At 56.3% G+C, this 12,067-nt stretch overlaps 1 protein-coding gene across 4 annotated transcripts; it reads right to left on the bottom strand.

The window, feature by feature from the left end:
- Positions 1–5,797: 5,797 nt before the first annotated feature.
- On the bottom strand, positions 5,798–11,835 carry LOC127035610 (17-beta-hydroxysteroid dehydrogenase type 6-like). 4 transcript variants are annotated; one of them, XM_050925664.1, is made up of 6 exons: positions 11,756–11,835; positions 9,008–9,203; positions 7,935–8,256; positions 7,212–7,470; positions 6,629–6,792; positions 5,798–6,018 (listed from the first exon to the last, which is right to left on the bottom strand). In XM_050925664.1, exons 3-6 carry the CDS (start codon positions 8,245–8,247, stop codon positions 5,798–5,800), a joined length of 957 nt encoding a protein of 318 aa, XP_050781621.1. In that variant the 5' UTR covers positions 8,248–8,256; positions 9,008–9,203; positions 11,756–11,835. The 4 variants fall into 4 exon arrangements, with proteins under 4 accessions (XP_050781621.1, XP_050781622.1, XP_050781620.1 ...); XM_050925665.1 differs by lacking the exons at positions 9,008–9,203; positions 11,756–11,835 and having other exon boundaries at positions 6,632–6,792; positions 7,935–8,400; XM_050925663.1 differs by lacking the exons at positions 9,008–9,203; positions 11,756–11,835 and having other exon boundaries at positions 7,935–8,400.
- Between the last annotated feature and the right edge of the window lie 232 nt (positions 11,836–12,067).

A 12,067-nucleotide genomic window follows, 5' to 3' on the forward strand; every position in this document is an offset into this window, starting at 1 on the left:
TTAAAAGCCAACAAGAGGGGAAAGTTTACGGGGTGCTCGGCTTGTGGGGGTGCGCCCAGCCCCCTGCCATGAGCGGCTCATCGCGGCAGGGGGCTGGAGGGGATATGCCCGATTCCACCCCTTTCCCCAGGGCCCCGTCGGTCCCTACCTCTTCTCTGCCTCCTGCCCTGTGCAGCGAGCTGGGCTCCCCCTCACAAGGTCTGTCAGCTGATGGGCATAGGGCAGGAGAGAGGGAGGCGCAGGAAGGCAGCACGTGGGGGAGGAGTGAGCTTGGCTGCTAGAAGGACCAAGCTTCTGCCTCCTGCCCCCGCAGGAGAGAGCGGTGGGGGTGGGGGACTGAGTGGGGCCAGGATCCTGGCTGGCAGCAACGTGCCACTGAAAATCTGCTCACATGCCGTAGGTTGCCAACCCCTGATACAGACTTTTAGAAACTTCTAACAAACATTACAATGTATGACCGGCCTGTGAAACCCTCCGCTAAAGCGAGTAAGTGAAGACTCGGCCACCGCTTCTGAAAGGCTGCCGACCCCTGGGCTTGGGCAGAGTCCTGCCTGGGATTTAAAGTGGCTGGTTCTAGCCTGCCAGGGAAGCGGTGCTGCATTTGTTGGCTGCAGCTTCCAGCTCCGAACCCACCAGCTGCCCCAGGACCCCAGCAGTGGGGCTGGGCAGCTTGAGAGGGACTGGCTGCCAAGCGATGCTATTTCCTGGGCTGGCACTGTCCTCGTCACTGGGTGGCAAAGCCCTGGGGGGTCACCCAGGAAAGATCCCACCAGGACCCGACACAAGAGCCCCCCGGTTCTGATATCCTTGTGGAAGCTGCTTCCTCCTGGTCATTGAGAGGGGACCCAAATGGGCGGGGGGGAGAGGGCGTCCTGGAAACAAACGGGTAAGTGCCCTGTGTGACGTCATAAGTGTAAAATAATATTTCATTGAATATAGAGCCAGAAAGTGTTAATTAACTCAGACTGACCTGAGTTAAGCCTATTGTTTTCTCAGGCCTAAAGGCTGCAGGAAATGTATAAACCCCCTGGGACACGATCCTGCTTCATCTCAGATCTGCTTTGGGTTTCAAGAGGGGGAAACCTTAAGCCACAAGGATTGAGATCCCCAGTCACTGATTGGAGTCACCCTGAATATGGACATTGGACTGTAACCTCTGGACTAGTTCTGAAAGGACTTTCGGCAACTAGAAGATCATCTCTGCTGTGTCTGAACCTCAAGAATTGAATTCAAATCTGTCTGTATATTGATCTTTTAACCAACACTCGCTCTCTTTACTTTTTTAATAAATTTTAGCTTAGTTTATAAAAATTGGCTAATAGTGTGTATTTTGGGTAAGATCTAAGTTAAAATTGAACCTGGGTATGTGGCTGATCCTTTGGGATTGGAAGAACCTTTTCTTTTATATGATGAGATAAGATTTTCAGGAATCATCATCATATCTGATGTGTGTGTCTGGATGGAGGCCTGAGGCTGGGCACTTTAAGGAAACTGCGGTGTTTGGACTTCTGAGTAACCAGTGAGGTACTATAGAAGCTGTTCTGTGCTGGTTAGTAAATCTAAGTTAGAATATTCACCAGCGTTTGGGGTTTGTCTGCCCCGTTTTTGTTTGTAGTTCACCCTGATTGAGTGACCTTAGCTGGCTCCCACCGTCACACTCTGCCCTAGATTTTGGCCCATGCCCGGTGCTGACGGCACAGGATCAGACCTGCTGGAGCAGAGCGGGGCCGGGAGCTGGGACAGATTTCCTACTGAAGGGACCTACGCTGGATCCGTCCCTAGGAATCCTACTGGCAGCTCCGGGACCGTGTCCTCCTGACCCCCAGAGTTAGAGGCTGATGCCCTGAAGTACAAGTGACTTCAGCCCAGCCACTCGCCTCTCTTGGCCAGTTCTGTGGGCTGGGGCGTGTGGGCTGCATGAGGGTCAGGATCAGAATTGGACCCTGCTCTGGGTGCAAACGAACACCCTCCCCCACGCTGGGACTGCAGCCTCTGCTATCTGCAGGGAAATAATTAACCCTCCTGCACTCTAGCAAATCTCAGCTTTCCTGGCTCTGGGGGCAAGGCCCAGCGCCCTGCCAGGGTCGGGGTCAGAGCCCAACGGCGTTGGGTCAGGGAGACAGAGCGCATTCACCGCCCCTCCCACGCTGGAGCAAGGCGGGCACCGAGGGAGAAATTGCTGGTTGCAGAATGAAAGCTTTCACCTTCCCTGCAGCCGGGCGGCGGGCAGGGGGGGGCGTGTGTCCCTCCCAACTCCCCTCCTAGCCGCATCCCTTTGGAGAGAAGCAGGCTGCGTTTCCTCCTAGGTTACCCCAGTATCTGTGTGAGCTCCAGAGTCACTCCAGATTTCACCCAGTGTAAACGGCAGGCAGGAGGTGGCTCCCCCTGGTTCTCTGCCATTTCCTGCTGTAGTTGTTTATTTTCATTAAAGTGAAGCTGTCTCTACGCCAGCATGGGTTTGGCTTGGGTGGCTACAGCTGCGAGCTCCTTGGGGTGAAAGTCCCCTCTGCTGCTCACTACACATTTAGGGCTGCACAAAGCCCACCCAGACGGTCACGGCTCTATGGGCTAGTCTGTGTTACCACTTTTATTCTAGTTACAGTTAAGGTTCTGGTTACCCAAGCGTAGAGAAATCCTGTCAAGCCCCACTCCCAAGTTACAAATACAGCCACCCGGTTCGCACCGCCTCAGCGATTCAGCGTCCGATGGCTGCCTGGCCCTCAGGAACGGGGCAGTTCCTGCCAGAGTTTTCCCTTCAGGAATTCATTTTACCCAGCCTGGGAGTCCTCTTTTCTCTTGTGCTGCCGGCTACACCGACACTCTGCACACATGCGTGACGGCACCCATCCCTCATTCCTTATTCGCACCGCGTACCCCCAGGCTAGGGGGATCTCCTGTTTTTCATAGGTCGGTTGTCGTTCCTTTCAGTCTCATTGGCAGTTACGCATGATCGTGGCATTGGCTCATTCTTTGGTCACTTACTCATGTCAAGCATTTCTCAGGCTTCTGGCCTAGTCTGGCTAAGCTGGTATCTTACAGGCCTCAGCCTGCAGGCCTTTCATTTCAGCCTTGCTTACTTAGATGCCTAGTGCATGTGTACAGGGCCTGTTGGCCCCTTACTAAAACCCAGCGGGGGTGTTTTGATTGCTAGCTCTCAGTCCCAAAAGAAAGGGGGAGGGTCGAGGGGAAATCAGGACCCTGAGACTGACAGTCCCCAGGAACAATGTGGAGAGGCCAGTGCTCCAGGTCAGCCTGATTGACAGGGTGGGCAGGCTAATGAGGGAGTCAGGGGGGTCCTGTTCTCTGTCTGAGCTGGAATTGCCTGGAAGAGAGTGGGGCTGAGCTAAGTGGAGAGCAGAGGTCCGAGCTGAGCTGGGGAGCAGCGCTGCACCAGCCAGGGAGAACCAGAGAGGTAACCCAAGGAGCTGGTTGGGGCTGGGAGCAGAGCCACAGAAGCAGCCCAGGGAGCAGACCTGCGCTGGGAGCAGAACTGCAGCAATCAGAGCCAGAGGGGCCAGAGAAGCAGCCCAGGGTCCAGGAGCTGGAAGCAGAGCAGCAACCATGCTGAGGCAGGGTGGGTCTGGGTCTGGATCTGGAGCAGTCAGGAGCCGGGCGCACTGAGCAGCTGGGGAGATGGAGGGGGACCCTGGGCAGCGGGCCCAGCACAGGGAGACACCCCCAGCGAAGGGGCCCTGTAGGGCAGACATGGAGGGGATCATAACTCTGACGGGACAGGGGCAATGCTGGGAAGGGTCCTGCCACCTAGAGCCAGAGCAAGTGTCTCACCCACTGTTTGGTTCTCAGCACCTGTAGCCCAGTGGGCCAACTTACCCGTATTATATTCAGTGCTTTGTTATTCTGCTTTATTCTATTTAGTAGCAATGCAAGGAACCTAGAGGCTTTTATCCTGTAAGATTTGGCTTTAGTAGCTAGTGTGAGGCTTGATGCTTATAACCTTTGGTGTAGATAAATTGAAGTAAGTTATAAGTTATAGGGAACTGAAAGTGACATGCTGGAGGGGGAACTTTGTCCAGAATACTGACATCGGCCACCCACAGAACGTCGCTGACACCAGCATGCGAAAGACTCCTGACAGAACGTCCGACCACAAAGGCACCATGACAGCAAATGCTAATAGGGTAAGATCAGACACAGACTAACCTATAGAAAAACCAACACCTTGAGGGGAGGAACTACAAATAGTGACCTCTATTAACTATGCTTTGGTCATGGCAGCGGCAGCGTAACCGAAAAGTAACTTCCGAGGGGCAGCAGAGAGGTTGGAGAGACGCAGACCGTGGGACGGGCCAGACTGACGGCCACCGGGGAAGATGAGGACAATGACAGTGATAAAAAACATCACAGTTAAGTAGAAAAAATATGGGTGTAAGTGTGAACGTCCAAAAGTCTTTCTGTATTAGCTCTAATTGCCTTGTTAAGTTTACGTGTATGTATAACTTTGCTAAATTATTAATAAATATATATTTGTATAGCGAGAGCGAGTTCCTATCGTGTGAGTCTTGTACCTGTGCACATCGGGGGTCCCAACATTATATAACAAGTTTACAATAATCTTACTGGGCCTAATCGTGGGACAAGAACCTGTTAATCCTCAAGATACAATGATCTAGGCCCAACTTCGGGTCATGCTACACCCCCCTCCCCCACTATGCACATTGGTCCAGCGCCCCTGGGAGGCAGACCCCACCTTGCAGCAGGGGCGAGGGGGCTGCCATTGCCCCACGGACGGGGTCTTTGCACCAGAGCGCATGCAGAGAGCTCACGTCCCAGCTGCTCTCGATGCTGCTCATCCTCTCGGGAACGCAGGCTCAGCCCAGGGGAGGGGGGGGGCTGCATATTTGGGGGATCTCCTTTGGACCTGGGCTCACAAAGTGTCACTCTGTAAAATGGGAGGCAGTGCATCCTACTGGCTAGAGCACTGGACTGGGGCTTGGGAGGGCTTCATTCTATTCCAGGCTCAGCCACTAGCCTGCTGGAGGGCCTTTGGCAAGTCCCTTCCCCCTGTGCCTCAGTTTCCCCATATGTAAAAAGTGGATCCTGCCCCAGCCCTCCTTTGTACGATGCTTTGAGATCCAGGAGTGAGACAAGTTCGGTATTATTCAAATGCAGCAAATGCTCCCATCCAAACAAGGAACCAAAGAGCCAAGGGAGAGAGTGAATCAATGGGAAATATTTCTTTATTCAGTGTATGATGGTGGCACCCCTCCACCCCCACCAGGGGCTCAGGCAGGGAGCAGCCTCCGACCCAGTGCTAGGGGCCATACGAACACAAAACAAAGAGAGACGCCCTGCCCCAAGAAGCCTCCAATCTAAGGAAGAGGCATCAGTGGAGGCAGGCAGTCGGGGCAGCACAAGGAAACGGGCCCTGGAAGCAAACAGGTTCAGGGGTGCTGCACGCTGCCTTGGCCTGGGCATTCGCTGAGCTGCCCGCGATGGTAACAGCCGGCCGGGGCTGAAGGCTGTAGTGGCCCCGGCTGCTTTCGCGCTGCCTTTCCACAGCCGGTGAGAGCCTGCACCTCTCAGCCACGTGCCTGGGAAGTGAGCTGGCCCTGAACAACTCACCAGAAGGATCCAGTCCCGTTTAAGAAGGTGCTGCTGGAAGCTGTGCTCGTCTGCACGGTGCGGGCGGGGCTGGCACCGATTCCAGTGCAGATGCCCCCTCCCGCCCTGGCCGGTGCAGACGGGCCAAGCTGCTCTTTGAACCTGTGTCCTGCTGGATTTCCCAGCCTCTTCCTCTTCCGCCCCCTGCAATGCCCCCTTAGGTGCCTTCCCCCACTTACACAGCCTGGGCTGGGCGGGGCCAACTCCAGGTCAGCACCCAGTCCGCCAAGGCCGTGGGCAGGTAGGAGAGGGGGATGTAGAAGAACTGGGCGTCCCAGCCCCCGGAGTAGCGGGTGCGGGGGTGGCGGGACGTCAGCGCATGCTCCATGCAGTCGGTGACCAGGTAGAGGTTGGTGCTGGGCTTTGTCGTGAGTATCTCTCTGGTGAGCTTGTGGCCTGTAAGCAGAGAAGGGGAAGAGGTCAGTCCCATGGCGCACCCCCTCCCTCCCTGGCAGATTTCGATCCGGAGGGATTCAGCCCTTTGTGGGATGGCGGGGGACTAAGCTTTGTCCCCTATGGCTGCAAAGAACTGCTCTGACAGTTATGGCAACTTCCTGAGTCTGCAGGCAGCCTGCATCGATAGCTCTGCCTCTATTCAGATCATTGGCATGTTGACTCTTAAACATAATGATGACTCCCGGGGATCCGTTTTTCCAGTCAAAGTCAGGGGATAACTGTGGGGAATCCCCTAGTTGGAAGCAACTGGCTCTCTGGGGAGAGGCTAAAATTTTCAGAGGACTTGAAGCCCCCCCTTTAGTCTTAATCTGCCCCGAACTCAGAGCCCCAGCTGCAAAAGCCCTACCCGTGGAGACTCTCCATTAGTTACTAACAGCGTAGGGTCTACCACCCACAACCGCACAGCGTGCATCCGTCCTGCAGAGGGCAGCCTCTCCCACCTCCACCCAGCGTGTGAGTTCATTGTGCGTGTTATGGGCTGGGTGGCTTCCCCCCTCTTCCCACCCTCAGGAGCCTGCCCAGAGAGTCCCCGTCTCCCCACGATGCTCACAGCTGTCGAAGTAGTGCTGCCCGTAGCTCTCCTTGACTTCAGGGCGGGCGTGGCGCCAGCTCTGCTCCAGGGACTCCAGATGGCTCTGCATATCGCTTATGGGCGTGCGGAAATAGCCCGGCTCCACGATGGCGATCTTCATGCCAAAGGGCCGGAGCTCACGCCTGGAACGGAACAAGCCCGTCACCGCCAGTCACCGGACGCCGCGGATTTCAGGAGCCCGGCACAAGCCTGCCTCCGATTTCAGGAGCGCCCCCCGCAACTCCCCCTTTTGGAACAAGGCCCAACGCTTCTGGAGTGGGGCCCCTTAAAATCAAAGCACCTGGAAATCAGTGGCCGGGGACAGATTTCCCAAAGGACTGGGGATTTGCGGGGCCGATGCGGGACCCTCAAAGGAGCCTGCTCTCCAGAGGGTGGGCGCTAAGTACCATCTCTGTGAATCAGGCTCTTTTAACGGGTTTCAGGGCAGGCCCTCAAAACTTGTGGCCCCCAAATCACTTTAGAACCTCCTAGCTCTGGGCCTCTGTGTGCTTGGACATTTCTGGGCTGCTCTGGGGCCGAGGCGGGGCAGGGGAGCGGGTACCTGAGGCTGTCAGAGAACGCCTCCACGCCGTACTTAGATGGGCAGTAGCCCCCTCCATAGAAAGCCAACCGGCCCAGGATACTGGCCATGTTGACGACCCGGCCCCTGGCTCGCTTCACCAGGGGCAGGAAGCTGAGGGTCACCTCGATCAGGCCGATCAGGTTCACATCCAGCACCCTGATGAAGTCGTCCTTGGTCAGCCACTCGTTGGGGACCAGGGGGAGGGCAACCCCCGCGTTGTTCACCAGGCCCCAGAGCCCTGGGAAAGGGAGAATAAATGAGCCTGGGGGAGGGGGAGGCTGTTCCCCTCTGATCTGAAATCCTCTACTGGCACCAACGTTCATCCACACCAACCCCCGTCCTGGCCCCAAATCGTCTGCATCGTGCTGAGATTATCCGGCATCGCTGTGCTTTGAACGAGCTGCCGATGGACCTTCGTCCTTGGTGGAGACGCATGGGTGCATTGAAACTGGAGCTGGACTAAGCCACTAGACCCCACTCTCCTCCCAGAGATGGAAATAGAACCCAGGAGTCCTGGCTGCCAGCTCTCGCTGATCTGACCACTAGACCCCACTTCTTCCCCCCAGGATGGGAATAGAACCCAGGAGTCCTGGCTCCCGACCCTTCAGTCATTTTCTGCCTGTCGCATTAGCACAGCCCCAGCCTGTGTGAGCTCAGAGCTGCCCCTGGCAAAGGAGTAGGTGGAGGATTCAGGGGCCCCACCTTTGTCCCCCACTCGTTCCTTCACCCAGGCGGTGGCCGCGGCGATGCTGTCGGTGCGGGTGACGTCCAGGATCACTGTCTGCAGCCGCTCCGACGTCGCCTTCCTCAGCTGCTCCGCGCCATGCTGGGTGAGACAAGCCGCCAGCACCCGCAGGCCCCGCACGTCCAGCTGCTTGGCCAGCAGGTTCCCGAAGCCGGAGTCGCAGCCAGTGATCAGGACGTATTTCTCTCGGAGGTTCTCCACAATCTGCCGCTCCCGGTACCATCGGCACAGGAAATACAGCCCCAGCAGGGCGGCCAGGTACAGCCACATCCTCCCACACTGCAAACAAACCAGCACCCGATGGGACAAGACTTGCACTGAAATGCAGCCAGCTCTGGGGTGGGTTGGAGCAGCTGCTTAACAGCGCAGAGCAACAAAGGAGTGCTTAGACGCCTGCCTGCAGCAGCCACAGGATTCAGGAGCACCACGGCCCAACACATCTAATACAAGTGGGACTTTAAAAGAAACTGTGCCTGGGATTTTAGAATGAAACTCTTTATGGACATAAAACGTGTCTGTAACCAGAAAAAGACAGGGTTGGAGGGTGACAGAGACAGATTTTCCAGAGCTCTCAGCTCCCCACAATGTGTTCTGAACACAGGCCATATTTTCAATTGTGCTCAGCACCCAGCAACTCCCACTGGGCTGCTGGAGTCTAATTTCCCCAAGAGCCCTGCTGCCTACACGCCGAGCCCTGCTAAATTCACCCCCTGGGATCCGGCTTGCTCCTGCTTCGTGCCCCCATTGCCACCACTGTCAAATGGTACGAGATCCCAACTGGGGCCGGATTACAGCCGCTGGGCCCGGAAGTAAACACCAGGATGAGAGGCCAGCCAGGGGAGAACTCACCCATTTGATTCCCCCTAGGTAGCAGTCATGCCAGCCTGCAGACATTGGTTCACGTTGCGTTTGAAATCTGCCTCAGCCAGCAGCCCCGAGCCAGCCCCTGCCCCCTACCCTTCCCTGTATCCATCACTAACGAGGACACCAGGCCAGCCGCTTTGCTCCCACCAAGCCTACAACCAGCTACCTGCAAACAAGGTCTCCGCTTGCCTTGGGCACCAGCTCCCGCCTGGTCTGCCTGCTCTGCAGCCTTCGGACTGGATGGACGCAGCGAAGGTGAGGAAATTTATGCCCCACAGAGCGGAGCTGGGCAGAGGTCCTGGGGAGGTAACGGAGCGCTAGATGGGGGCGGTGCATGGAAAGGCCAGGAGGCAAGGTTCTGCCTGTGGTTAAACAAAAGGGTCGTGTCACTTTGATCTGGCCTCAGAAAGGATTCAGAAAAATCAGCCCATTAAATACCAGCGGTGCTGAGTCCCTGGGTGCTCAGACTAGGGGCATCAAAGCCTAGTCTGTCGCCACGCAGGGAAGTGTCGATGGGCCGTTAGACTAGCTGGAATGGGTGTGTCTAGAGACAGAAGGGAACATCCAGGATTATGGGGTTTCCCTCAGATTAGGGCCCCAGTGTGCAGGGTGCTAGACAGACCGCCCCTCCCAACCGAGATGGGTGCCCCATTGTGTCTGGCACTGCACAGCCCTCCCCACACAGGATGGAATCCACCCCTGTATTCACACCCGGCACGCCAGCGTAACCGTCTTTGTACAAGAGACGCCTGGGGAGATATCGCTTGGAAACTCATTCTTTGCTGATCAGTAGCTTGGCAGCATTGGATGTGAAGCGAGACGCTTTCCCCGCACAAGGCCCAAACCCCACAGCTGTGCCCAGGCAGAAGTCAGCAAGCGGGTCTGTCCTGAGCAAAAGAACATGTGTTGCCTTAATTTGCATTTAAGCAGTAAACAGAGTCATCAAGCACAAAGGGGGAAGGAAGGAAATTTGCATGTAAGCATATGCAGGTGAAAAAAAACAGCAGGGAACATCCTTCCACATAGACGCTTTGTCCCCTGCTTCTCAGCTGGCAATGTTCTTCCAGAGGGGGAACGTAAACAATAAAAAGGAGGGGGAAACACCTCAAGGGACCCCTCTCTCTCTCCCTGCCCGTCTCATTCTCTGCAGCTGAGAAGACCAAGGGAACAGCTGCTGGACTCTGGGGGACAGGGCCTGACTCAAACAGTTTGGTTAGTATGACCATGCGCTGGAGATGTGTGGTGATGAACTCCGCTTGTAGCTGATACAGTGTGTTACGTTCGGCACTAGGACGTGTTTTATCTTTATTTCTCTTGTAGCCATTTCTGATTTTTTATGCCTCGGTGCTCGTACTCACTTCAAGCGTCTCGCTTTGTAATCAACTCGGTTTACCTAAGCCAGTGTGTTTACGCGGAGGTGGCCGGGTAACTCTTTCAGGTGACGAGCTGCTGTATATTATTCCCTTGAAGGAATAACAGATTTACTGCATTCACACTGTCCAGGAGAGGGCTGGGCAGCACAGGACGTACATTTCGGGGTGGAGAATCCGGGACTGGGAGTGTGTCGAGGTCACCCTGCAGTGTAACCCAGGCTGGTGAGAGCCAGTCTGTGCCTGGCAGGCTGCGGTCACACACCCAGGAGTGACCTGCAGGCTGGTGGCTGGTTGTGAGCAGTCCAGATGGAGCAAAGCCTTGCACCACACCCCAGGTTGCAGGACAGAGGGGACACAGCCCCCCACTGGGCTGGATTGCATGCCTGGTGCTGCACAGACGTTCTCGCCCCCCTGCCTTCCTGAACTATGATCAGGGTCCCATCTTGCCAGGCATTGCCTGGATCCCCCTGTCTGAAATCGGGACCCTATTGTGCCAGGCGCTGCACAGGGCCCCATGGTAGCAGTTGCTTAGGGTGACCAGACAGCAAATGTGAAAATGGGGATGGGGGTGGAGGATAAATAGGATCCTATATAAGAAAAAGATCAAAAAATCCGGACTGTCCCTATAAAATCAGGACATCTGGTCACCCAATGGGTGCTGGCCAGACACACAGTGAGCAGCCCCTGCCTCCACAAGCTCCCAGTCTAAGCTGATGAGACGAATGGTGAAGCATCTGTTCCAAAGCAGGGGACAGGAAGCAGAGGGAAGCCGCTCCAGTCTTTTGTCCCAGGCACAGCCAGGTGGATGAGACCGGGACAGCCCTTAATTCCCCAGCTCTGCTCGGGGCCAGCCCCAGCTGCGCCAGAGACAGGCACAAGAGGCCCTGTGGGGGGCAGCTGGGATCAGGGTCCCCCAGAGACTGTTTCCTCCTGGTCCCTGATATTAGAAGCCGGTTCGTGCCCTGAAGCAGGAGGGTTTGTAGACCGGCCGTAGCAAATTGTCCTTGTCACGCAGACCCTAAATCTCAACCTTGTTCCTATTGGACTTTTGGAGACGGGGATTGGGGGGAGGTGGAAATCTGCAGTGGCCACGTGAATTTCAGGATCAGCGTTGGACTGTGGCTGCTTGGCCCCCAGCAACCAGCCCTCTGTCCCATCTGTGGAATCTCAGCACCTTCCATATCGATGGGGAAATGAATAATTAACTGCCTCAAGGTCCAGCAAATATCAACTTCCCCCCAGCGGTTCACCAGCCAGGGGAGTGCATTCGTTTCTGCCGGCCTGTTAGCGAGGGAGGCTGGGCTGAAGGGAGGCCGGAGAAGCAGTTTCCGCCTCTGCAGCCCCTGGGAAAGCAGGGACAGATCGACTGGGCCCCAGCCTTCAATCAATGATTGATTTCTGGACACCCCCTGCCAAGGCTTCATGGCCACAGACTGCAAGGTGAAAACAGCATCGCTCTGTGCTTAGTGAATGCGGAGCCAAAGCATAGATAGATGGGGGGCAGAGAAGCAATATGTTAACAGAGGAGCGCAGGCTCTGACCCTGTGAGATAGCGGAGGATCTCCATGACATGTGATCAGTACAGGGCCTCTGACACACGGCCGCTCCCGTTCCATCCCCGAGCGATGCGTGCGCTGCGTGGCAGTGGCCGGGGTGGAGGGCTGTGTATGTGGGGAGGGGGTGGCCCTTCCAGGGAGCGAGCGACCTGGCATCCCGTGGGGGGGTCAGTCTGATGTGGGACTTGGCTTTGCAGGAGTGCAGGGCGCTGGCCTGGCCATGCAGGGGGCTCTGTAGGCAGGGGGCTGGTTGGCACCTGCGGGGGCCGTGCTGGGACTGGGGTGAGGGCGCTGGCG

Source organism: Gopherus flavomarginatus, chromosome 16 (genome assembly GCF_025201925.1).
Source record: "Gopherus flavomarginatus isolate rGopFla2 chromosome 16, rGopFla2.mat.asm, whole genome shotgun sequence".
NCBI classification, from domain to species: Eukaryota; Metazoa; Chordata; order Testudines; family Testudinidae; genus Gopherus; species Gopherus flavomarginatus.